At 51.0% G+C, this 25,903-nt stretch overlaps 1 protein-coding gene across 5 annotated transcripts in view; it reads left to right on the top strand.

The window, feature by feature from the left end:
* The window catches only part of CACNB4 (calcium voltage-gated channel auxiliary subunit beta 4), a 125,785-nt gene that overhangs the window by 78,575 nt on the left and 21,307 nt on the right, over positions 1-25,903 (top strand). For all 5 annotated transcript variants that reach the window (XR_010304970.1, XR_010304971.1, XM_064154960.1 and 2 more), the window contains 8 exons: positions 1,709-1,839; positions 7,472-7,548; positions 8,520-8,539; positions 8,650-8,730; positions 14,662-14,720; positions 19,165-19,274; positions 21,718-21,869; positions 23,986-24,081. Coding sequence is in view for 3 of the 5 variants with exons in the window: in XM_064154960.1 (XP_064011030.1) it covers positions 1,709-1,839; positions 7,472-7,548; positions 8,520-8,539; positions 8,650-8,730; positions 14,662-14,720; positions 19,165-19,274; positions 21,718-21,869; positions 23,986-24,081 (726 nt within the window). In the remaining 2 variants the exon portion in view is untranslated. The remainder of the gene's footprint in view (positions 1-1,708; positions 1,840-7,471; positions 7,549-8,519; positions 8,540-8,649; positions 8,731-14,661; positions 14,721-19,164; positions 19,275-21,717; positions 21,870-23,985; positions 24,082-25,903) is intronic.

Here is a 25,903-nt window from a genome sequence, read left to right as displayed (position 1 = left end):
GTTGCCCATGTCTTGGAATTCCATGAGCTTTATTCCAAGACCTAGATGATCAGGATCTCACTGCCACTGAAGTCTAAGCCATCTGCCTGACCTGCTGAGGGTTCACTATCATAACTTCATAGACTGGTTTGGAAGGGACCTCCAAAGGTCACCTAGTCCAATGCCCCTGCAGTCAGCAAGGACATCCTCCACTCGATCAGGTTGCTCAGAGTCTCGCTGAGCCTGACCTTAGGAAGAAGTTCTTCAGTATGAGGGTGGTGAGACTCTGGAGGTTGTGGATGCTTCCCACCCAGCATTCTTTTAGGCCAGACTGGATGATGCTCTGAGCAACATCTCTTTGTTAATGCTGAAGCCTTCAGCTTGCCTGAAGCTGTGGCTGTCGCTGGTTGGATTTCAGGAGGAGTTCCTCATGCTGCAGTCTGGCTGCAGGGAAGAAGGCTGTGCAGAATTTGTTTTTCAGTGTTCTGGCACCTTGCTTGGCCTGGGGCAAACATGGTTCTGGGGCTTAGAGCATGGTTCTGGGTTTTAGAGCAATGCTGACCTAGCTAAGGAGGTCACCCTGCTGCCAGGATGAAGCATCAGCACTGAGCCATGAGCTGCTATATTGAGAATGTGTCCTGGATGTCTCATCCCTCTGCTACAAGACCATACATTATGTGCTTGTTTCAAAGATGAGGTGGCAGCTGACAAAGCAGAAGAAATGATGGGCATGGCAACCAGGAGGAAAGAGCTGCAGTCCTCCCACATGCTGAATGCAAAGAACAACATATGGGAGGTGATGTCCTCGTGGCAATAGCCCTGTGTTCCTTGCTGCATCCTGACATTTGGATTGGTCAGATGTTCTCAGCAAAACACTCAGTCTGATCTCACATCTAGAGGTGTTGCTCAGAGGCTCAGGACCTGCTAATAGAGGGAAGATTCCTGTGCTGAAGCTGTGCATTAAAAACAAACCGACCTGGCAAAGCTTGAGATGTGATCCTGTGACAACCTCATGAGGTTCAACAAGGCCGTGTGCAAGGTTCTATGTGTAGTTTGGGGTACCCCTGGGATCAATTCAGGCTGGGGTTGAAGGGCTGGACAGCAGCCCTGAGGAGAAGGACTTGAGGGTGCAGGGCGGGGTGCAAAGCTGGACAGGAGCCAGCTCTGAGAGATGTGTCCTGGGCTGATCCCCAGCAGTGTGGGCAGCAGGGGCAGGGAGGGGATTCTGCCCCTCTGCTGTGCTCTGCTGAGACCTCACCTGCAGGGCTGGGCCCAGCTCTGGAGTGCTCAGCACAGCACAGACAAGGACCTATTGGAGCAGGGCCAGAGGAGGTCTCAGCAGGGCAGAGTAGAGGGGCAGGAGAACCTCCCTTGATCTGCTGGACACACTCTGCCTAATACAGCCCAGGGTCCTATTGGCCTTGGCCCCAAGGGCACATTGCTGTGCCATGGGTAACTTGTGACACAGAACGGGTGCACAGGCTTCTGGTGTACCAGCCACTGCTGCCAGTTTGGTACCCTCAGCAAACTGGCCAAGGGGACACTGTGTCTCCTCATCCAGGTCATTGATGAGGCTGTGGGATGAGGCTGGACACAGTCCTGACCCCTGGGGAACACCGCTAGTTGGTTTCGTTGGCCAAGGCGGAGTGGAGGATTGTGGGTGGTGAAATAAGAGTGCTTTGGGCGTGGAGAGCTCTGAGCTGAAGCCAGTAACCTTTCTGTGTTCCAGAAATATAACAATGACTGGTGGATAGGAAGGCTGGTGAAGGAGGGCTGCGAGATTGGCTTCATTCCAAGCCCACTGCGACTGGAGAACATCCGCATCCAGCAGGAGCAGAAGAGAGGACGTTTCCATGGAGGGTAAGAGTGCTGCCACCTTCCCGAGGAGTGTGGAACTAGCTCTGGCTCTAGGCAAGCGTTTCAAAGGTCGTTGGGATTCTCTTTTCCTGCAGTGAAGTTGGAGGAGTGCTTCATCTATGCTTCTGAGTGAAAAGTTGTGTTTGCAGAGAGGAGATGAGTTAGGTGGTGATGGCGAGGAACCAGAAGAGGACCTGTGCCGACTTTAGGAAACATCATTGAGACAGCAAGGGTGGTGATGGCAGGAAGGTCTGAAAGGCTGGAGAGTTTTATGTCTTCATGAGGTTAAGTCACCTTGGTGCTCAAAGGTTGCCAGACATATTCCTAACTATTATGCCATGGTGGGAATTAGAAGGGACCTCTGGAGATCATCCACTCCAACCCCCCTTCTAAAGCAGGGCACCCACAGCAGCTTGCCCAGCAGCACAATGCCCAGCTGGGCTTGGAAGCTCTGCAGAGAAGGAGACTCCACAACCTCTCTGGGCAGCCTGCTCCAGGCCTCACACCAAACAACTTTCTCCTCATCTTCAGGTAGAGCCTCCTGTGTTCCACTTTGTGCTCATTGCCCCTTGTCTTGTCACTGGGCACCACAGACAAGTATCTGTCTCCATCCTCTTGCCCCTCTCCTTTTAGCTCTTGATCAAGATGAGCTTTGAGAGTCCCTTCCAATCCAGTGCAATTTGTGAAGCCTCAGAGCACCTCTGAGGCTGCTCTTCTCCTGACTAAGCAGCCCCAGGTTCCTCAGCCTCTCCTCCTCACAGAGATGCTGCAGTGCCCTCACTGGGGACTGATTGTTGCTAAGGTTGTGAGGTTTTCTTTCTTGTTCTCTTTCTTTCCACTTTGGCCAAACCCAGACTTTTCATACTTTACAGAGATGAGCTTTGATGCTCAACTTCCTTCATTCTTCATCTTCCAGCTTGACCCTTCTGTGTCTGCACACTGCCAGAGCTAGAGATGGCAAGTCCTTGAAGGAATATGAACAGGTCTGGGAAGTGAAACTGATTTCTCATCAGTTCAGACACCAAAGTCACTCTCCTGTTGGCTCAATACCCAAAATACTTTTCCCTTTCTCTCTTCAATTCCATTACTCCTAATATGTTATTCCAACTCGTTGGAAACAAATTCTCCACCCAGATAAGGAGCAGAACAAACCTTTTGTACTGCAGTGTAAAGATAGGGGAGCCAATTGATTCTGGGCCTAATATATAGCCCTAAGAAGAGCATGATTTGGGCTGTGTATACTGTCAGGGAATTGGCACACTAAGAGACTTCATCAAGATCAGGAATCATTTGGAGTAGAAAGCATCTGGGGAAATGTTTTTAGAGTGATTGAACAGGATTAGCTCTGCTTTTTTTCCAGGTTGCTTTGGCAAGATTTGAAGTAGCTTCAGAGGAAGCCATTGGTCCAACAAGAAGATTATCTAGTGCAGAGAGATGGGCAGTAGCAGAAGATTTAGGGTGCTCTTTTGGGTATGTTTGAGATACAGCAGCTTAGAGGAATTCCTCAGGGCTCAGCTCTGGGGCCAGTTCTCATTAGCATCTTTATCAGAGGATCCAGGCTCCCTCAGTAAGTTTGCTAATCACACCAAAATGGGAGGCAGTGTTGATCTGCTGGAGGGTAGGAAGGCTCTGCAGAAGGATAGTTCTTCACAGAGAGAGTGATTTCCCATTGGAATGGGCTGCCCAGGGAGGTGGTGGAGGCACTGTCCCTGGAGGTCTTCAAGCAAAGCCTGGATGAGGCACTTAGTGCCATGGTCTGGTTGACTGGATAGGGCTGGGTGCTAGGTTGGACTGGAAGATCTTGGAGGTCTCTTCCAACCTGGTTGATTCTATGATTCTGTGATTCCATGATCTGGTGAGGCTGGATCCATGGACTGAGGCCAATGGGATGAGGTTCAACAAAGCTGAGGGCAGGGTCCTGCATTTGAGTCACAGCAAACACATGAACACTCCCAGCTTGGGGGCAGAGTGGCTGGAAGCTGCCCAGTGGACCTGGGGGTGCTGGTTGACAGCCAGCTAAGATGAATCAGCAGTGGGGCCAGGAAGGCCACCACCATCCTGGCCTGGATCAGTGATGGTGTGGCCAGCAGGAGCAGGGCAGTGGTCGTCGCCAGGTATTGGGCACCTTGAGTCCTGGGTTCAGTTCAGTTCTGTCTTTGAGAAGGACATTGAGGGGCTGGAGAGGGGCCAGAGAATGGCAACAAAGCTGGGGAAGGGTCTGGTGAACGTGGCTGGTGAGGAGCAGCTGAGGGAATTGTGAATGTTTAGCCTGGAGAAGAGGAGGCTGAAGAGAGACCTCACTGTTCTCTACAGCTCCCTGAAAGGAGGTTGGAGCCAGTGTAGGTTGGTTTCTTCTCCCTAATATCAAGCGATAGAATGAGAGGAAATGGCCTGAAATTGTGGCAGGGGAGGTTTAAGTATGAAATGAGGAAGAATTTCTTTGCTGCAAGAGTGGTCAGGCATTGGAACAGACTGCCCAGGGCAGTGGTGGAGTCCCCATCTCTGGAGGTGTTCAAGAAACGTGTGGATATGGTACTTGGGGATGTGGCTTAATGGCCATGGTGGTGTTAGCTCAGTGCTTGGGCTCAATGAGCTTAGAGGCCTTTTGCTACCCAAACAGTTCTGTGATTCTCATCTGCTTGTGTGGCTGGGCACAGCTCCACTGAATCAGCAGGTCTTGCACAGATTTGGTCTAACCTCCTGATGGAGAATATCAGGAATCAAGTAGTAAGAGCCAAGAGAAGTATTGTGAAGGATGTCTGGTGAGTGCTCAGGTAGTCTGCACCATCACTCCTGCTGTGGTGAAATGGAAAATAGTGAACACTGATAAAATAGTTCCTTTCTGATCAGCAGTTTTAGGTCTGTACCTTCAGATCATAGAATCATAGAATCAAGCAGGCTGGAAGAGACCTCCAAGCTCATCCAGTCCAACCTAGCACCCAGTCCAACCTAGCACCCAGCCCTAGCCAACCAACCAGACCATGGCACTAAGTGCCTCAGCCAGGCTTGGCTTCAACATCTTCAGCCACAGCAACTCCACCACCTCCCTGGGCAGCCCATTCCAATGCCAATCACTCTCTCTGACAACAACTTCCTAACAACATCCAGCCTAGACCTCCCCTGTCACAACTTGAGGCTGTGTCCCCTTGTTCTGTTGCTGCTTGCCTGGCAGAAGAGACCAACCCCACCTGGCTACAGCCTCCCTTCAGGTAGTTGTAGACAGTAATAAGATCACCCTTGAGCCTCCTCTTCTGCAGGCTGCACACCCCCAGCTCCTTCAGCCTCTCCTCATAGGGTTTATGCTCCAGGCCCCTCACCAGCTTTGTTGCCCTTCTCTGGACACCTTCCAGTACCTCAACATCTCTCTTGAATTGAGAGGCCCAGAACTGGACACAGTACTCAAGGTGTGGCCTGACCAATGCTGAGTACAGGGGAAGAATAACCTCCCTTGTCCTACTGGCTACACTGTTCCTGATGCAGGCCAGGATGCCAGATGCCTCCAAGAGCTGGAGCCAGCTGTGATGTTAAGGCTCTGTGTGATGAGGAAGAGTTCAGCTGCAGTAAGGCAGTAAAAAGTCATCTGCTAAGGAGGGTTTCTAGAGTCTGTCTAGAGTAGATGCTCACAGAGGGTCCAAGAGGAGCAGACCCTGCTCTGGTGAATGTATGGCAAGAAAGCAGGTACAGAATAGTGACTAGGAATAGTGTCCTCAGGCTGGTCAGACTGAGGGATGAGAAGTCCTAAATATGGTGCTGAAGACAAGCATTGTACCATGGGACTGTGTCACCTGCACTAATCAGCTTGCTTCATCAGTCCTTCCTGCCCTCAGCTCTGCTCCTCTCAGCTGCTTGTGCAATGAGCTGAGTTAGAGCTGAGTCACCTCACACCTTCCCCCTCCCCAAACCAGTTTCCTGTTGCAGTCTGCTGTGGGTTTGCTGCACAAGCACTTCTGCTGGTGCATCACACAGGGAGAGGACTCATCAAATGGGTTGGGGTGGAAGGCACCTTAGAGATCATCTGGTTCCACCCCTCTGCTATGGGCCTGCCATAAACCAGATTACTCCATCCAGTCTGGTTCTGAATGCTTCCAGGGATGGGACATCCAGAAGTGCCTGGCTGGAAGCAGGGAGGTAGAGTGAATGGGAAAAGGATCTCCTTACACTACTGTTGCTACGCAGCAGAAGGTATTTAAACCATCAGTGAAGAGCCCAAACCTCCCAAGAGATGTGTCCCATCTGCTGTTAGAGACCCAGTGAAACAGAGGAGTGCTGGGTGGAGGTGTCCTGCAGAACTGGGCTGATGTCTGTGAGTAGAGCTGCTGCATTTCCCAGCTCACAGCCTGATCATAGAATCATAGAAGGGTAGGGGCTGAAAGTGACCTCTGACAATCACTGAGTCCAACCCCCCTGCTAAAGCAGGATCACCTAAAGCAGGTCACACAGGAATGCATTCAGACAGGTCTTGAAAGTCTCTAGAGAAGGAGACTCCACAACCTCTCTGGTCAGCCTGCTCCAGGGCTCCAGTACCCTCACAGTAAAGTTTCTCTTCCTGTTGAGGTGGACCTTCCTGTGCCTGTTGCCCCTTGTTCTATCACAGAACACTGAAAAGAGCCTGGTCCCTTCTCCTTGAAACCCACCCCCTACTAATAACAAAGATCTCCTCTCAGGCTGCTCTTCTCCAGACTAACCAGCCCCAGGTCTCAGCTTTTCCTCATCAGACAGATGTTTCATGCTGGTAGCTTCCTTTGGGCACTCTCTAGTCTGTCCTGTGGGTCTTGAACTGGGGAGCCCAGAACTGGACACGAATGTGGTCTTGCTAGAGCAGAGGGAGAGATCACAGGAGAGCTTTGCTCAGCCTGTAGTGGAACCTGCCCTCCTCTCATAGCCTGTAGGTAGCTCTTGCAGACCTGGAGAGCTATCCAGTGGCAGACACTTTGGTTTCCCAGAAGTTTCTCTTCACTTCAGAAGCAGCTTCCTGGCAGCATAAATGTGGGTGAGGAGTCTCCTTGAATGTCTCATTTAGAATCACACAATTGTTTGGCTTGGAAAAGCCCTCTGAGATCCAACCTGAGACCTGAGACCACCATGGCCATTAAACCATGTCCCAGAGTGCCATGGCCACTCATTTCTTGAACACAGATTCACAGATTGCATCAAGTTGGAAGGGACCCTCAAAGGTCATCTTGTTCAATGCCCCTGCAGTCAGCAGGGGCACCTCCAACTAAATCAGGCTGCCCAGGGCCACATGGAGTGAGTCTTGAGTGTTTTCAGGTATGAGACCTCAACCACAGCCCTGGGCAACTTGTTCCAGTGTTCACAGGATCACAGATATCAGGGGATGGGAGGGACCTCTGTAGATGGAGTCCAAACCTCCTGGCAGAACAGGAGCATAGAATCTAGAGCAGGTTGCACAGGAACACATCCAGATGGGTCTTGAAAGTCTCCAGAGAAGGAGACAGAGAAAGAGTGGTGTTCCACCACTCTCCTTTTGAAGAACTACCTTTTAATGTCCAACCTAAGCCTACCCTGCTCCAGTTCCAAACCATTTCTCACAGGGAAATTTCTCCAAGCTGCTGCCTAGAACTTCCCAAGTCTGTAAGTGAGCTCAGTGTTAATGGAGCTCTTTCTGATTCCACAGGAAATCAAGTGGCAATTCTTCTTCAAGTCTAGGAGAAATGGTTTCTGGCACCTTCCGAGCCACACCTACTTCCACAGGTAAGGCAGCAATTTCTTTCAGCAAGCTCTTGCTAGTTCTCATCCTCTCATTTACAACTTGCAGGTCAAGATTGCAGCATTCATAGAATCAGCCAGGGTTGGGAGGGACCACAAGGAGCAGCCAGTTCCAAACCCCCTGCCATGCCCAGGGACACCCTACCCTAGAGCAGGCTGCCCACAGCCTCAGCCAGCCTGGCCTGAAACACCTCCAGCCATGGAGCCTCAACCACCTCCCTGGGCAACCCATTCCAGCCTCTCACCACTCTCATGCTCAACAACTTCCTCCTTATGTCCAGCCTGGACCCACCCATCTCCAGCTTTGCTCCATTCCCCCCAGTCCTGTCACTCCCTGAGAGCCTGAGAAGTCCTTCCCCAGCTTTTTTTAGGCTCTCTTCAGACCCTGGAAGGCCACAAGAAGGTCATCTGGGAGCCTCCTCTTCTCCAGCCTGCACAGCCCCAACTCTTTCAGTCTGTGCTCACAGCAGAGCTGCTGCAGCCCTCTGAGCATCCTTGTGGCCCTGCTCTGGACATGCTGCAGCATCTCCACAGCCCTATTGTAATGGGGGCTCCAGAACTGGCTGCACTGCTCCAGGTGGGGTCTCAGCAGAGCAGAGTAGAGGGAGAGAATCACCTCCGTTGACCTGCTGCCCACACTTCTGCTGCTGCAGCCCAGGCTCTGCTTGGCTTTCTGGGCTGCAGTCCCCCTCTGTGGTGACTTATTAAGACATCTGACAGAGAATCGCTTGCCTGCAGAGGAGGAGATGTGTGGTAGACATGGGAGAGTTGCTAAGGGATTGGGAAAGAACCTCAGGAAGAGCAGCAGCTGCCCCCAGATGGAATGAAAGAGCAATTTCAAGCAGGCTGAGCAAAGGAAAGGTCCACTGAGAGAAACCTAAAGTGGTTGGAGAAAGGGGTTTGGGGGTTGCAAGTTGTGGTCTGGTTTTTAACTAAGTTCTTGTTTGGTCTTTTAGCGAAGCAGAAGCAGAAAGTGGTAAGTAGTAGTTTTGTTTCATTTCCCTTTTGCTTCTAATACATAATCCCTAGGATTTCCATCTGGATCATCTTTGATTAATGATCTGAAGGGTTGTTTTCTTCTTCTAGACAGAACACATTCCCCCTTATGATGTAGTGCCATCCATGAGACCTGTTGTCTTGGTGGGGCCATCACTGAAAGGCTATGAGGTAAGTATGCCAGGGATTTGTGCTTCAGTATTGTCTTACCACAGAATGCTTTGGGTTGGAAGGAACCTCAAAGATCACCTTGTTCCACCTCACCTGCTGTGGGCAAGGACTTCTTCTACTAGATGAGGGGCCTGGAGCACAAGTCCTATGAGGAGAGGTTGAGGGAGCTGGGGGTGTTTAGCCTGGAGAAGAGGAGGCTCAGGGGTGATCTTATTACTGTCTACAACTACCTGAAGGGGCATTGTAGCCAGGTGGGGGGTGGCCTCTTCTCCCAGGCAACCAGCAATAGAACAAGGGGACACAGTCTCAAGTTGTGCCAGGGTAGGTATAGGCTGGATGTTAGGAAGAAGTTCTTCACAGAGAGAGTGATTGGCATTGGAATGGGCTGCCCAGGGAGGTGGTGGAGGCACTGTCCCTGGGGGTCTTCAAGCAAAGCCTGGATGAGGCACTTCGTGCCATGGTCTGGTTGACTGGATAGGGCTGGGTGATAGGTTGGACTGGATGATCTTGGAGGTCTCTTCCAACCTGGTTGATTCTATGATTCTATGATCAGCTTGTTCAAGGCCCCATTCAGCCTGGCTTGGAACACTATGGTGGTCTTGGGTTGATGGTTGGACTTGTTGATCTTGGAGGTCTTTTCCAACCAGAATAATTCTATGATTCAAATAAACTTTCATGCATGCAACACTTTCAGGCTTGGAGACTTCAGAGTTTCTCTGGGCAACCTGTTCTAATGCCTCACCACTCTCATGGGGAAGAATTTTCTTCACCACAGGTGGAGAAATATCTATAATCTTTGTCCATTCAGTGTGGGGGGAGCAGTGCATCTGGTTTATGATAATTTAAAGTGATCTGAGCTTAAATCATTGTCCAGAGTGTTCTGTAAGAGCTAAGAGCACTTTGCACCCTTTGAGTGAGGCACCAGGTAGGATCTTTTTTCCACCTTGCAACAGTAGCTGTTGAAGGGTAGGTGATACAGACTGGTGGAATGGTTTGGGTTGGATAGGACCTTCCCTTCAGTTCCAACCCCCTGCCATGGGCAGAGACACCCCCCCCACTAGATCAGGTCACTTGTCCAACCTGGCCTTGAATGCCTCCAGGGAGGGACCATCCACAGTATCCCTGGGCAACCTGTTCCAATGCCTCACCACCCTCACTGCAAAGAATTTCATCCTAATCTCCAGTCTGAATCTCCTCTCTTCCATTCCCAAGCCATTGTCCCTCATCCTGTCACTGGAAGCTTTTGTAGTGCTCAAGGCTTCATCCAACTTGGCCTCAAACACCTCCAGGGAGGGAGCATCTACAACCTCCCTGGGCAACCTATGCCAGCGTCTGGCTCATCTTTGTGGCAGTTTGGCTGCTTTAGACATGGAGCACATCCCCTCTCTGCAGTACAGTAACTCTTGATCAAATCAAGGAAGGGTCCCAATGCTTCTGACATGTTCTGAAGCCTGGTGAGAGTGGTGTTGCTGTGGAAGGTAGTGAGGTGCAAGTCAAGACAAAGAGAATTTGTCTGCTACAAGCAAAAGTTGGAGCAGTCACATTCAGGTGTAAAATTGTAGCCAGACTAGCACACACTTAGAGCCAATTGGCAGGATTTTAGCAGAAGCTTCCCCAGTGTTCTCCTGTTTTCAGTTCTAAAAGCTTGACATCTTGCCAAGAAGCTCAGTGTTGGCAAATGGATTGATAGCCATGGTGGTCTTGAGTTGATGGTTTGATTCGATGATCTTGGAGGTCTTTTCCAACCAGGGTAATTCTATGATTCAAATAAACTCAAGCTGCACCAGGCGAGGCTTAGGTTAAGTCTTAGGAAGGATTTCTTCCTTACCAAGAGTGTTCAGGCACTGGAACAGGCTGCCCAGGGAGGTGTTGGAGTCACCATCTCTGGAGGTGTTCATAAAACTTGTGGACATGGCACTGTGGGGTATGGTTTAATGGCCATGGTGGTGCTGGGTGGGTGGTTGGAGTTGATCTTTCTGCACTTTGGCCACTACAACCCCAAGCAGCACTACAGGCTGGGGACAGAGAAGCTGGGGAGCAGCCAGGCAGAAAGGAACCTGAGGTGCTGGTAGAGAGTAGCTGAAGATGAGGCAGCAGTGTGCCCAGGTGAGCAGCAGAGCCAGTGGCATCCTGGGCTGGCTCAGGAGCAGTGTGGCCAGCAGGACAAGGGAGATTATTCTGCCCCTGTACTCAGCACTGGTCTGGCCACACCTTGAGTGCTGTGTCCAGTTCTGGGCTCCTCCATTCAAGAGAGATGTTGAGGTGCTGGAAGGTGTCCAGAGAAGGGCAACAAAGCTGGGGAGGGGCCTGGAGCAGAGCCCTGTGAGGAGAGGCTGAGGGAGCTGGGGGTGTGCAGCCTGCAGCAGAGGAGGCTCAGGGCAGAACTCATTGCTGTCTGCAGCTACCTGAAGGGAGGCTGTAGCCAGGTGGGGTTGGGCTCTTCTGCCAGGCAAGCAGCAACAGAAGAAGGGGACACAGCCTCAAGTTGTGCCAGGGGAGGTCTAGGCTGGATGTTGTTAGGAAGTTGTTGTCAGAGAGAGTGATTGGCATTGGAATGGGCTGCCCAGGGAGGTGGTGGAGTTGCTGTGCCTGGAGGTGTTGAAGCCAAGCCTGGCTGGGGCACTTAGTGCCATGGTCTGGTTGGTTGGCCAGGGCTGGGTGCTAGGTTGGACTGGCTGAGCTTGGAGGTCTCTTCCAACCTGCTTGATTCTGTGATCTTAGAGGTCTTTTCCAACCTTAATGATTCTCTGAAGTAGCTGGGCTCTTGCAGCATGTTCAGCTTTGTTCTCCAGCATCTGAAACTGCTTCTCCTGCCTTTATTTAAGCTTTATTTGGTCCTGCTTTGAAGGAGGAGTTGAATTCTGTGATCTCTGCAGGTCCCTTCCAACCCCAAACATTCTCTCATTAGTTTATTGAAACAGATATGTTAAGAAACCTTTAATTACCCTTCTTAATTAGTTTGGGGGTGGAAGTTGGTGTGATAACAGGCACAGATGAACAAGACACCCATTTTTCAGGCCTGCTGTAGAGTCAAATGAGCATTTAAGACCTGCTGAACAAGCACCAGCTTCTAGCAGGGCATTGTGAACTTAACCATCTGCTAAGTGTTGAGCTGAATGAGGAACTGAATGAACAGGAGCAGAAGAATCAAAGCTACATTTAGATTAGCTTAATTCATGTTGTAAGCACTTCAGGGTTGGAAGGGACCTGAAAGATCTCCCAGTTCCAAATCCCTTCCATGGGCAGGGACACCTCACACTAGACCAGGGTGGAATGGTTCTTTTTGGAGCTTCACAACACTGTTTCAAAGGCTCTGGGATGCAGTGCAGAGGGATGTGCTTTAGTGGTGGTAGCTTAGCAGTAGTGCTGGGATTGTGAGAATCATCGAATCGTAGAATCAGTCAGGTTGGAAGAGACCTCCAAGCTCAGCCAGTCCAACCTAGCACCCAGCCCTGGCCAATCAACCAGACCATGGCACTAAGTGCCTCAGCCAGGCTTGGCTTCAACACCTCCAGGCACGGTGACTCCACCACCTCCCTGGGCAGCCCATTCCAGTGCCAATCACTCTCTCTGACAACAACTTCCTCCTAACATCCAGCCTAGACCTCCCGTGGCACAACTTGAGACTCTGTCCCCTTGTTCTGTTGCTGCTTGCCTGGCAGCAGAGCCCAACCCCACCTGGCTACAGCCTCCCTTCAGGGAGTTGTAGACAGCAATGAGCTCTGCCCTGAGCCTCCTCTGCTGCAGGCTGCACAACCCCCAGCTCCCTCAGCCTCTCCTCACAGGGCTCTGCTCCAGGCCCCTCCCCAGCTTTGTTGCCCTTCTCTGGACACCTTCCAGCACCTCAACATCTCTCTTGAATGGAGGAGCCCAGAACTGGACACAGCACTCAAGGTGTGGCCTGAGCAGTGCTGAGCACAGGGGCAGAAGAACCTCCCTTGTCCTGCTGGCCACACTGCTCCTGAGCCAGCCCAGGATGCCATTGGCTCTGCTGCCCACCTGGACACACTGCTGCTTCATCTTTTGCTACTCTCTACCAGCATCTCAGGTCCCTCTCTGCCTGCCTGCTCCCCAGCTTCTCTGTCCCCAGCCTGTAGTGCTGCTTGGGGTTGTAGTGGCCAAAGTGTAGAACCCTGCACTTGGCCTTGTTCAGTCTCATCCCATTGGCCTCTGCCCACCCATCCAGCCTGGCCAGGTCCCTCTGCAGGGCTCTCCTACCCTCCAACAAGACCCACAGCTGCTCCTAGCTTGGTGCCATCTGCAAACTTACTGATGCTGGACTCATTCCCCTGCTCCAGATCATTAGTAAAGCTATTGAACAGGACTGTGCCCAGCACTGATCCCTGGGGCACACCACTGGTGACAGTTGCCAACTGGCTGTGGCATCATTCACCACCACTCTCTGGGCCTGGCTCTCCAGCCAGTTCTTGACCCATAGCAGAGTGAATCTGCCCAAGCCACGAGAGAGCAGGTGAGCTCTAGGTAAAATGTTGGACTTGGTGATCTCAAAGGTCTCTTCCAACCTCCCGAGTTCTGTGATGTTATGAGGGTAATGAGGCACTGGAACAAGTTGCCTAGGGAAGCTGTAAAAGCTCCAAGCCCGGAAGTGTTCCAAGCCAGGTTGGATGGAGTCTTGGGCAAGCTGGTCTGGTAGGAGGTGTCCCTGTGTATGGCAGAGGGTTGGAATTAGATGATCTTGGAGGATTCCTTCCAACCCAAACCATTCTGTGAGTTCTGTGAGGCTGTTAACATTGGGTTTTTGTTAAGAAGCAGGTTAGCAAAGCAGGACTTTGGTACTTCATGCCCTGCCCTTTCATGCTCCCCCTTGACTTTCATAGTGCTGCACCACAGATTAATTTGCCAGGGGACTCTCAAGGTTGCAGGGGACAGAGACTTTTGCTTAAGACAAACCTCTGCAGCTGGAGAGGGTTTTGTTTCTGTCTGCATTCTGCAAGAAGCATTTTGAAAGACAGTCTGGGAGAAATAATGAAAATTCAGACTGCTCACTGCTCCCTGTGACAGGACAAGGAGCAATGGATGGAAGCTGCAGCACAGGAGGCTCCAGCTCAACACAAGGGGGAACTTCTTTACTGCAAGGGTCCCAGAGCACTGGCACAGGCTGCCCAGAGAGGCTGTGGAGTCTCCTTCTCTGGAGCCTTTCATGGCCTGTCTGGATCTGTGTGACCTGAGCTAGACTGTATGGTCCTGCTCTGGCAGGGGGGGTGGACTTGATGATCTCTTTGGGTCCTTTCCAACCCCTAACATCCTGTGATAAGCTGCCAGAGGCTTGGGGGCTTTGATGAAGCTCCTGCCTAGACTAGCAGGCATTAGGTGTCAGCCTGAGCTGTCCTGCAAGGGACAAGGAGCTCCCTCAATACAGCAGATGACAGCTGCCGAGGCTGGGCCTCTCTCAGAGCCTTTCCCTTGCCTAGGAATGAAAACATTCCTTTATTGTTTTGCTGCTTGTAGGCCCCTCTGAGGAGGGTTTTGCTGCCCAAGCAGTCATCCAGCACTACAAATGTGGTATCCCAAGTTTTAAGCCATGTCACTGTAGGAAAGAAACCCAAGCCCCAGTGCTGTGTTCAACTCCAACAGTCCCAATGCTTCTGCTGTAGTCTAAAGCCTGCTGGGAATGGTGTTGCTGTGGAAGGTGGTGAGATGTCTTCTGATGCCTCAGAGCAAGTCAAGACCAGAGCAGAGTGACAGGTCTCACACCCCCCCACGTTCTGCAGGTTGGAGAATGAGTCAGAAAGCTTGCAAGTGTTTATTACAAAGCCTGCTGCTAAGAGCTTGGGAAGCCTGTGACTGCTACCTACAGCAGGTATCGATTGTTAGCAGTGGCCTTAACCTTCTGCTCGCCTCTTCTCTTACTTTTGACTTCTTTTTCTCCCTGTCAATCCTTCCTCTTCAATCTTCCTCACCTCTGCAAAGGTGACAGACATGATGCAGAAAGCTCTCTTTGACTTCCTGAAGCACAGGTTTGATGGGAGGTGAGAAATGCTGTCCTTTTCATGCCTGGTTTTGTTGTTGTTGCTGTTGGTTTTTAATGGTTCCTAACATTGTAGTGATGTCCTTTTTGTTTTAATGCAAGCAGATGGATGCATGTTTGCCACTGGCTTTGTGTCAGCACCAAAATGCAGCTGGTTGTGAGGGGGAGCACAGCTAATGTGTGACTACAACTGCATGTGTCTTAATATCTGCTGTGCCTGTGGTAGGCTTTCCTTGCTGTAATGGGAATCATTCTGCCTCAGGAGTTTCCAGCCTGAAGTTAGAGGAGAAATCAAGATGAAGAGATGAAGAGGGCAGATTTAGACTGAAAATTAGGAAGAAATTCTTTCCAATGAGACACTGGAACAGGTTGCCCAGGGAGGTTGTGGATGCCTCCTCCTTGAAGATGTTCAAGGCCAGGTTGGAAGGGGTCTTGAACAGCCTGGGCTAGAGGAAGGTGTCCCTGCCCGTGGCAGGGAGGTTGGAAGTAGATGAGCTTTAAGGTCCCTTCCAACCCAAACCATTCTATGAATCTATGCATCTTGCTAATCTGGAACATGGAGAATATTTCCTGATGAGCTGTGGGAAGGATAATTTGGGTTTCTTTGCTAGGAGCCTGGCCTTGGTCCACAGCATCTCCTCCTTTCCACTGGATGTGTTTGGTAGCTGTAGGCGTCTGCTCCCTCTTTGGGTGTTCCACCCTTCTTTCATCCCAGTTTGTTCAGCATATTCTAACTGGGAAGGTGAGCTTGCACTGTGCTAGCTAGGTCAAGTATGAAGCTAACTGAAACATGGGGACTAGGGCAGTGAAAATCAGAGTGCCTTGTTTAGAAGAGGTGGTGTCTGTGGTCTTCTGGGCTGCACAGAGGAGATGACAGCAGTGAACTGTCGTGGAGGGGATGGATTGAAGCTTGAGGAGGGGAGATTGAGACTGGAGATTTAAGAAGGAATTCTCTCCAGTGAGGGTGGAGACACTGGAACAGGTTGCCCAGGGAGGTTGTGGATGCTTCCTCCCCGAAGGTGTTCAAGACCAGGCTGGATGAAGCCTTGAGCAACGTGGGCTAGTGGGAGATATCCCTGCAGAGGGGCTGGAACTGGATGATCTTGAAAGTGCCTTCCAACCCAAAACATTCTATGAATCTATGAACTAACCCACAAAGAGCTCAGACAAAACATTTAATGATCCAACTGCTGTGCAAAAGAGCTTCTCTCCTGCCCTCTTTATAATTGCCCAGCTTAAGTGCTTTGAGCAGATCCTCCACACATAGTGATGCATCAGAAAGCTGACAGATGAAGCTCTCTGTACGTGGCAGCCTGCAGTGTAAATTTGTCATTGCTCTGAGCCCTCCTTGGGTCCTGTCACTGCCTCCTGTCCCCACTCTTGAGCACTGGGATTGCTCTGCTTCTGCTGCTTGAGCTCCAGAGTGTCCCTTTCCATTCGGTGCGGGTATAGAAGCAGAGTGTCTGTCCCTTCCCAGCTGTTGGCATGTGTCTGTCAGCTTGGCATATGCTGCTGCTGACTGAGATTGATTGGTTTGGGCAGGAAACCATAGCAACTGGCAGTGATAAGTCAGCTTCAGTTGTCACACCATGATTGCTATGGATCTGTGCTTCTTGAGGCATACTTTTATACCCTCTGTGAGAATGTACTCAGCCCCAGCCTGGACCACAAAGATCAGCTGTGCCCAAAAGCAGGGATAAAATCCCAGTGTGGGGAAGGTTGGAAGGAACCTCTGGAGATCATCCACTCCAACCTCACTGCTAAAGCAGGGGCACCCACAGCAGCTTGCCCAGCAGCACAATGCCCAGCTGGGCTTGGAAGCTCTCCAGAGAAGGAGACTCCACAGCCTGTCTGGGCAGCCTGCTCCAGGCCTCCAGCACCCTCACACCAAACAACTTTCTCCTCATCTTCAGATGCAACCTCCTGGCTTCCAGTTTGTGCCCATTGCCCATTGTCCTGTCCCTGGGCACCACTGACAAGAGTCTGGCCCCAGCCTCTTGCCCCCCACAGGTCCTTTACCTCTTGCTAAGCATTGAGAAGATCTCCATCCAGCAAGGGACCTTGCCAGTGCTGATTAGTGTAAAGCACACCTAGATGCACCTCTTTTGGTAGCTGGACCTGGTGGAGGCAGGGCTGCTCCTTGCCTTGCTCTTCTGTCCCTTCCCTCAGCATGCCCTTGGTGTGCACAGAGGGTTAAAGAGAGAGATCCTGCCTGGAGTGAGAGGTATTTTTTGGCCATCCTGCTGCCATCAGCAGTGTTGGCAGCAAGCTCAGGTACAAGTATGAAATTTCAGTGCTGAGAAGTTCAGTGCCACAAGTAAGCTGATACCATTGTTTGTAGCTCTGAGTAGCTGTAGAAAAATGAGTGAAATTCCTTCTGAGGCCACTAACTGCCAACTTCTATAGCTTTAAATCTTCCTCCCTCCTTTCCTCTCCCCCCCCCCCTCCCCTTTCCCCCCCTCCTCTCCCCTTTTCCCCCCTCTTTTCCCCTTTTCCTCCCTCCTCTCCCCTTTTCCCCCCTCCTCTCCCCTTTTCCCCCCTCCTCTCCCCTTCTCCCCCCTCCTCTCCCCTTTTCCCCCCTCCTCTCCCCTTTTCCCCCCTCCTCTCCCCTTTTTCCCTCTCCTCTCCCCTTTTCCCCCCTCCTCTCCCCTTTTCCCCCCTCCTCTCCCCTTTTCCCCTCTCCTCTCCCCTTTTCCCCCCTCCTCTCCCCTTTTCCCCCCTCCTCTCCCCTTTCCCCCCCCTCCTCTCCCCTTCCCCCCCCCTCCTCTCCTTTCCCCCCCCTCCTCTCCCCTTTCCCCCCCCTCCTCTCCTTTGCCCCCCCCTCCTCTCCTTTCCCCCCCCTCCTCTCCTTTCCCCCCCCTCCTCTCCTTTCCCCCCCCTCCTCTCCCCTTTTCCCCCTCAGTCTCTCTCTTCTGCAGTCTTGTGCCAGGTCTGCCACCTTACCAGGAAGGAATAGGAGTGTCCAAACAGGAGCATTACAAAAGCCTCCAGTAAGGTCTGATCTAGCAGGAGTAGGACTCCTTCCCTGCCTCTTAACACACTTGGCTTCTGTCAGCTCCTTCTTTTGTGACTGCAACATCCTCTTCTGGCCAGTGAAGCAAAGGAAAGGCCCGAGGGCTGTGCAGTGCCTGCTGAAAGGAGCCTGCTGAAAGGAGCCTGCCGAAGCTTGGCTGGCAGAGGGCATTCCAGGGCTGGCTGCTGCAGAGGCTCTGAGGCATGGTTTGCTAAGTGCACTGTGTTTAATCACTCTCGAACAGAGCCAGGCTGACTCGAGACGCTGTGCAGACAAAACAGAGCAGAGGCACATTCGATTCTCAACATCTTTTAGCAGCAGGGGTATTTAGGACTGCTTCTTCCTCCAGGAGGATGAAACACTGCTAGTATCTGGCACAGCAGGAGGCAGCTTTTGTGCTCCGTCCTCTGTTACATCTCTCCGATTCCAGCAGTCAGAGAGATCCAGGAGCTCCCTGAGCAGGGAGAGTGCTCAGTACCACTGTGTTTTATCATCACCCCTAGCCCGTGATTGATGAATTTCTCCCTTTTCAAAACTCATTTACACTCTGCTGTATTTTCATGGCATCGATTTACATACAGAAACGCTTGCACTTCTTTTTAACCCACCCTCTGATCACTCCACTTAGAGCTGCATAAATCTTAGCTTCTGTGGAACAGCTGCTAGTCATTTCCAGCTTGCTTTCTTCTCATTATTCATAGCTCTTTGGCTCATCACGCTCCTCCTCAATGGATTGATGTGCAGTGATGTTGTGGTCTTTGTTTTATAACCTTTTCTCTCTCATCAGCTCGCTGACAGATCGAGTTAAAAAAGCTTCCTTAGGTTAAAGAGGAGGCTCCAGCAGTACAGGTAGCTGTGGCTCAACTTACTGTTCTCTTTTCAACCACAAGCCAAGTCCTGTAGACCATCATCACAGCTCCCTGGCTGGAAAAGAAGAGGAGCCCAGCCTTCCCAAGCCAGCAGCACTGTTCAGTGACTCACCAGGCACTTTAGATATGAGTGACATGGTTTGCTCAGATGGCCAAACGTGGCCCTTCCTCACCTCTCAGCAATGTCAGCTTTAATCAGTGGTTCAACTACCTGGGAAGTGCTGTTCCTGTCATGGCTCTGCTGTTCTCTGCTGTTCCTCGTGTGTAAATTCACGTAGGAGATGATAGAGCTGGGGAGGAGAGAGCTTAACTAATGCATGTAGCAGAAGAGCAGATATTATGTGGCAGAGTCTGGAGTAGTGCAGGGAGTAGAAAATCCTCCCCAGTTCTGCAGCATTTCCCTTCAGTTGTTGTTTAATGCTGACATAACTCAGCTGTAAACCATCTGGGAGTTGTATTTTGTTGCATTTGCACTTTGGAACCGAACGTGGCTGTAAATCATGCCCAGTGCACTGCCAGGCTGACTGCTGTGCTTTTGTTCTCTCCTCTCTTCTTTGTCCTAGGATATCCATAACGAGAGTGACAGCTGACATTTCCCTTGCTAAGAGGTCTGTTCTGAATAATCCAAGCAAGAGGGCAATCATTGAGAGGTCAAACACGAGATCCAGTTTAGGTAAGACACTGGCACAGGTGCAGAGCTGAGCATGGGGGCCTGCTGAGGGAAGATGTCAGGATTTCAGCCTCCCAAGGTGTCATCAGTTCTGCAGTTTTAAATGTGCCTGCAGCATTTTCATCTGTCATCTGGATGTCAGGAGGAAGTTCTTCACAGAGAGAGTGATTTCCCATTGGAATGGGCTGCCCAGGGAGGTGGTGGAGGCACCGTCCCTGGAGGTGTTGAAGAAAAGCCTGGATGAGGCACTCTGTGCCATGGTCTAGTTGACTGGATAGGGCTGGGGGATAGGTTGGACTGGATGATCTTGGAGGTCTCTTCCAACCTGGTTGATTCTATGAACATTGTGGATTTCACATGTTCAGATGGGAGACAGTCAAGGCAGGCAGGAGCAGCAGAATAGGGGATGCTGTGTGAGCTTCTCATGAAGCAGTTACCTGGGCTGGGCTACACCAAACAGTGTGCTGAGGTGAGCCTGGGGTCTGTAGTCACAATATGGCTTCAGTGCTGCTCTCTATCAAGCTGGGTTGGCCTCACAGCTCCCTCTTACTAGTTCTGGGCTTTTCATTCCACATCACAAGATGCCAAAGAGCTTTCACCTTGGCCAACCAAGAAGAAGACATGATCTTGACCCTAGGACTGGCCTTGTATTTAATGTTGGGGAGCTGCAGCTTCGTTTTAGCATGACCCATGAGGCTCTGTGTATTTAATGTTGGGGAGCTGCAGCTTCAATTTATCATGACCCATGAGGCTCTGTGTATTTAATGTTGGGGAGCTGCAGCTTCAATTTATCATGACCCATGAGGCTCTGTGTATTTAATGTTGGGGAGCTGCAGCTCCATTTTGCTGCCTAGCATGACCCATGAGGCTCTGGGTCTTCCCACCTTTCCTCATGACTGCTGGGTTACCCTGTGTTGATGTACTTCTTTCACAAGGGTGGAAATCTGGGGGTGCTGTATCCATGCCAATAGCTTGGAACATCACCCTAGGGAGGGAGGAGAGGTTGGTTTTCAGTCTTCTCAGGAAGAAAAGGCTCTTAAATGCATGTATCTGCCAGCAGGGCAAGAGAGGTGATGCTGCTCCTTTAGTCTGCTCTAGTGAGACCCCACTTCAAATACTGCCTCCAGTTCTGGTGTCCCAAACATAAGAAGGACACAGAGCTGTTGGAGTGAGTCCAGAGGAGGCCACAAAGGTGATCCAAGGGCTGGAGCACCTCTGTTGTGAGGATAGACTGAGGGAGCTTGGGGTGTTCAGCCTGGAGAAGACTCTGGAGAGACCTTAGAGCTGCCTTCCAGTACCTGAAAGGATCCTACAGGAAGGCTGCAGAGAGACTTTTCATAAGGGTGTCTAGAGACAGGAGAAAGGGGAAGGGTTTGAAGCTGAGGGAGAGTAGGGTTAGGCTGGATCTTAGGCAGAAGTTCTTCAGTATGAGGGTGGTAAGACTCTGGAACAGGTTGGCCAGGGAGGCTGTGGATGCCCCAGCTGAGCAGCCAAGTCTACTTGAGAGGTGTCCCTGCCCATGGCAGGGAGGTTAGAGTAGATGATCTCTTAAGGTCCCTTCCAACCTAAGCCATGCTATGATTCTATGATCCCAAGTGACCAAAGGAGAGTCTTAGGTTGTGGAACTCTTCCCTTTGAGTTGTCATTCTAGTACAGGTGCTGCAGGCAGCCCAAAATGAAGTACAGCAAAGGTGAGCACTAAACCTTGTGCCTGTGAACACGCTGCTGTGTGGAACAGCTCTTGGGCAGGTTCAGTGGATGTGAGTTGCTGCCATTCAGCCCTTTCTCATGGGACAGCTGAGTTTACAATTCTCCACTTACATGTGAGTGATGGAGGAGGGCTTAGAAAAATGAATACCAGAATGAGAATTGAGATGGAAATGAACTGCTTTCCTTTTTTTCATCTTGCTTTGGTGTGAACATTGCCATTGGTGTCCTCTTAAATAACAACAACAACAACAACCCTGGCAGTGATTTAACATCAACACTTTTAGGTGGTTGTGGAATTAGGAGGTTACAGAGGTCTGCTTTTCTCCTTACAAGCAAACCAGAATCACAGCCTGAGAAGAAAAACAACTTGCAAGGGACATCCACACATCATTTGCTGTCTGAAATAAGAAGCCTTAGGAACATATTTGGGTTTGGAATGGGTGCTTTAAGTTGTGTTAATTAGAAACATGCCTTTAATTGCACCTCCTTTAAATACCCTGATGTCATAAAGAGGCACAAGATGCCTGTATTTTCAGGCAGCAGAATTGTCTCAGAGGTATTATTTACCTTTAAAATACCTCCTGAAGTAATGAATTCTTTTTGCCTGGAATTGTCACTAATTCACACCTGGAGCTCACACACTGCAGGGAGAGAGGCTAGGAAAATAAGTGAGGGATGATCTTGATGACTAAATGGTGCTGGACTTGAGTGACTTGCTCCTGTTTTCCTTTCCCAGCTGAGGTCCAGAGTGAAATTGAGAGGATCTTTGAGCTGGCAAGGTCCTTGCAGCTGGTTGTCCTAGATGCAGACACTATCAACCACCCTGCACAACTTATCAAGACATCTTTAGCACCAATCATTGTCCACGTCAAAGTGTCTTCACCAAAGGTAATGCAGCTTCCCCTTCAAACACCTGCACTGGAGAGGGACTTGGAGGGCAGGGTGGGAGTGAGCAGGGTGGGATCTCCACCTGAAGAAATTGAAGAATGAGATGAAGAGAAGGAGAAGTTGAAATTCTTAGGTCAGGGCTCTGGCGAAGGAATGTCTGATGCAGGCTTTTTCTGTGGCCAAGAAGGTGAGTGGGATCTTGGAGTGTATTAGGAAGAGTGTGTCCAGCTGATCAAGGGAGGTTCTCCTGCCCCTCTACTCTGCCCTGCTGAGACCTCATCTTGAATACTGTGTTCAGTTTTGGGCTCCCCAGTTGAAGAGGGACAGGGATCTGCTGGAAAGGGTCCAGCGGAGGGCTACGAGGATGATGAGGGGACAGGAGGGCATGGCTGATGAGGAGAGGCTGAGGGACCTGGGGCTGTTTAGCCTGGAGAAGAGAAGACTGAGAGGGGATTTAATCAGTGTTTATAACCAGCTGAGGGCTGGGGGTCAGGAGAGGGGGGCAGGCTCTGCTCACTGCTCCCTGGGATAGAACAAGGAGCAATGGATGGAAGCTGCAGTGCAGCAGGTTCCAGCCCAACACAAGGGGGAACTTCTTTCCTGTAAGGGTCCCAGAGCACTGGCACAGGCTGCCCAGGGAGGTTGTGCAGTCTCCTTCTCTGGAGCCTTTCAAGGCCTGTCTGGCTGTGTTCCTGTGTGACCTGAGCTAGATTGTATGGTCCTGCTCTGGCAGGGGGGGTGGACTTGACAATCTCTTTGGGTCTCTTCCAACTCCTATTATCCTGTCAAACCTTCACCTAGGCTTAGGCTGAGCCTTATGCAAGGCACCCACTGATTCAGCAGACAAATTCTTGAGGGGCAAACTCTTTCTGGAGCTCCCAGTTTCCCTTGGCAATCCCTTTGCAGCCCCCAACCCAACACATAGCTAGTCTGGGTTGTCTCTTAAGCCTTAACCTTAAGCAGAGCTTTGGAGAAGAGAGGCAGCTCACCTACCAGGCAGTTGCTGTGAGGATGCTGGAGGGACTGGAACATCTGCTGAGGAAAGGCTGAGAGACTTGGGGCTGCTTAGCCTGCAGAAGAGCAACCTGAGAGGGGATGAGTGAATGTTTATTATCTGAAGGGTGGGTGTCAAGGAGAAGGGGCCAGGCTCTTTGCAGTGGTGTCTTATGATAGGACAAGGGACAATGGATACAAACTGGAACACAGGAAGTTCCAACATGAGGAGAAACTTATTTGCTCTGAGAATGCTGGAGCCCTGGAGCAGGCTGCCCAGAGAGGTTGTAGAGTCTCCTCTGGAGACTTTCAAGACCCATCTGGACACATTCCTGTGTGACTGGCATGGGGGTTGGACTCAGTGACCTCCAGAAGTGCCTTCAACCCCTCCATGATTCCCTTTGCATTTGAAACACTTGCAAGGGATGAAGCCTGCAGTCCTGGAGCCCCCAACACAGAAGGACATGGAACTTTAGAGAGAGTCCAGAGGAGGCCACCAAGATGCTCAGAGGGCTCCAGCAGCTCTGCTATGAGGACAGGCTGAGAGAGTTGGGGCTCTGCAGACTGGAGAAGAGAAGGCTTTGAGGAGACCTTGGAGTGGCCTCCAAGTATCTGAAGGGGACGTACAGGAAGGTTGGGGAGGGACTATTGACAAGGTCTTGTAATGCCAGGATGAGGAGGAATGGGTTTGAACTGGCAGAGGGGAGATTGAAACTGGATGTTAGGAAAGGTTGTTTTGCAGTGAGGGTGGTGAGACACTGGCACAGGTCACCCAAGGAGGTTGTGGCTGCTCCCTCCCTGGAGATGTTCAAGGCCAGGTTGGATGAGGCCTTGAGTGACCTGTTCTAGTGAGAGGTGTCCCTGCCTATGGCAGGGGGTTGGAACTGGCTGAGCTTTGAGGTCCCTTCCAACCTAAACCATTCTGTGATTCTATAAGCCCGGTGCAGAGGGCAAGGGGCATGGCTTTCAGGGCCCTCTCAGGAGGGCTTGTGCTTATCTTCAGTGATAACATTTCATCCATTTTGTTAAGCACAGTGAAGGGCTTCTACACTGGGTTGTTGGTCTGAGCTTTGTGGAGAGATGTTGATTCTTAAACTCCCCTTTCCCTCTTTTCCTTTGGCAGGTTTTGCAGCGACTGATTAAATCCCGGGGGAAGTCCCAAAGCAAACACTTGAACGTTCAGTTGGTGGCAGCTGATAAGCTTGCACAATGCCCACCAGTAAGTAGAGAAGAAAGGCTCAAGAGCTCCTGAGACCTTGGAGTTGTAAAGATTCCTGCTGTGCTGCTCCTTGGGCACAGCTGACTTCACATATTTAGACCTTCTGGGCATGAGAACTTTGGTCCTGCTTATCTCCTGTGCTCTGCTCTGTGGTGAGGTAACAGGGCAGAAGTGAGGTCTGTGGTAAAATCCATCTCCAGCTGCATTAGCAAATGACATCACTTGGGCAGTGGTGCCAGCTGAAGGCCGTGAAGGGTCAAAGTCTCAGACCCAATCCTCAGCAGAGGACTTTCCTCCAGCTTCCCAGTGGGTGCAGCCCCTGGGTGGTGTGTCTGTATGTGTCTGATCCCTGTGTCTCCTGACTCAGCAGCTCCTGCAGGCCCTTTCAGTTCCCTCAGTGGAACATTTTGTCTCAGGTAGTGGTGACTCACATTGACTAACCTGCTGCTTGAGGAGCAGAGGTCCTAGAGAGCTGGTGAGGCAGGCAGCTGCTGTGTGGAAACACTGCACCAGCATTTCAGTTCAGAGAAGACACTGGGAAGGCTTCCAGGGTGATACCTGTGGACTTAGAACAGGCAAAGAGCTGCCCAGAGAAGTCACAGAAATCACTTTGGTTGGAAAAGGCTTTTAAGATTGATTCTCCCTCTATATTCTGCTCTTGTGAAACCCCACCTGGAGTGCTGTGTCCAGGTCTGGTGCCTCCAGCACTAGAAGGACAAGGAGCTGAGAAGAGGGTCCAGAGGAGGTCACCGAGATGATGAGAAGGCTGGAGAATCTCTCTGTGGGCAGAGGCTGAGAAGAGTTGCAGCTGTTCAGCCTGGAGAAGTGAAGGCTCCAGGGAGACCTTAGAGCAGCCTTCCAGTATCTGAAGGGGACCTACAGAAGGCTGGGGAGGGACTACTGACAAGGTCTTGTAATGACAGGACAAGAGGGAATGGGACTGAACTGGCAGAGGGGAGATTGAAACTGGATGTTAGGAAGAAGTTCTTTCCAGTGAGGGTGGTGAGACACTGGCACAGGTTGCTGAGGGAGGTTGTGGCTGCTCCCTCCCTGGATGTGTTCGAGGCCAAGAAGCTGCCCATGGCAGGGGTGTTGGAACTAGATGATCTTGAATGTCCCTTCCAACCCAAACCATTCTGTCATTCTGTGGTCATCAAGTCCAACCATTATCTACCTCTACTTAGCCTGGTGTCTGGTCCAGCTGTCAGGAGCAGTAGATGGTGGCTGCATCTGTGTCCAGCTGGTTGTGTTCTTGCTGAGACCTGTAACCTTCTGGTTTCAGCAGATCTTTCTGCTTGCTCCCTCATCCTTGTTTTCCATTTTGAGCAGCACTGAGAGGTGCTGAAGCCACCTCAGGCTCTTCTGTAGAGCTGAGCTCTGCTCTGTGTCTCACATGTAATTTTCTGCTGAGTTGAAATGGTAACACAAAATCCCTGTGAGCCATGCAGGTGCCTTTCACTAAACCAAATTCATCCACTTTTCTGCAGAGCAGAATCCTTCCTACAGAAGATTTTAGCTTCCTCACTCCTCAGATGGGAGCTGAGTTCAATGGAGCCACAGCTGCACCTCTTTGAATAGGGCTTGGAGCTTACACACCCAGCAACCCACCACACTTCACCTTTTGAAAGGTGCATTTCTCTCCCTGCCTGTCTGTGTTTCACAGCCTGCTTGGCTCTTTAGACCCTGTGACTGCCTCTTCTGCCACCTAGCTTTGCTCACTGGACAGGAGACAAGCAGCTGCACTGATGGGAATGCACAGCATACAGCAGCAGCAGGCACATGTAGTTTGGTCAAGTCACCTAGACTGACCAGCCCCAGCAGC

Source organism: Pogoniulus pusillus, chromosome 2, assembly GCF_015220805.1.
Source record: "Pogoniulus pusillus isolate bPogPus1 chromosome 2, bPogPus1.pri, whole genome shotgun sequence".
NCBI classification, from domain to species: Eukaryota; Metazoa; Chordata; class Aves; order Piciformes; family Lybiidae; genus Pogoniulus; species Pogoniulus pusillus.
Note: the sequence above shows the minus strand (reverse complement) of the source record. Positions and strands in the feature narration are given on the sequence as shown.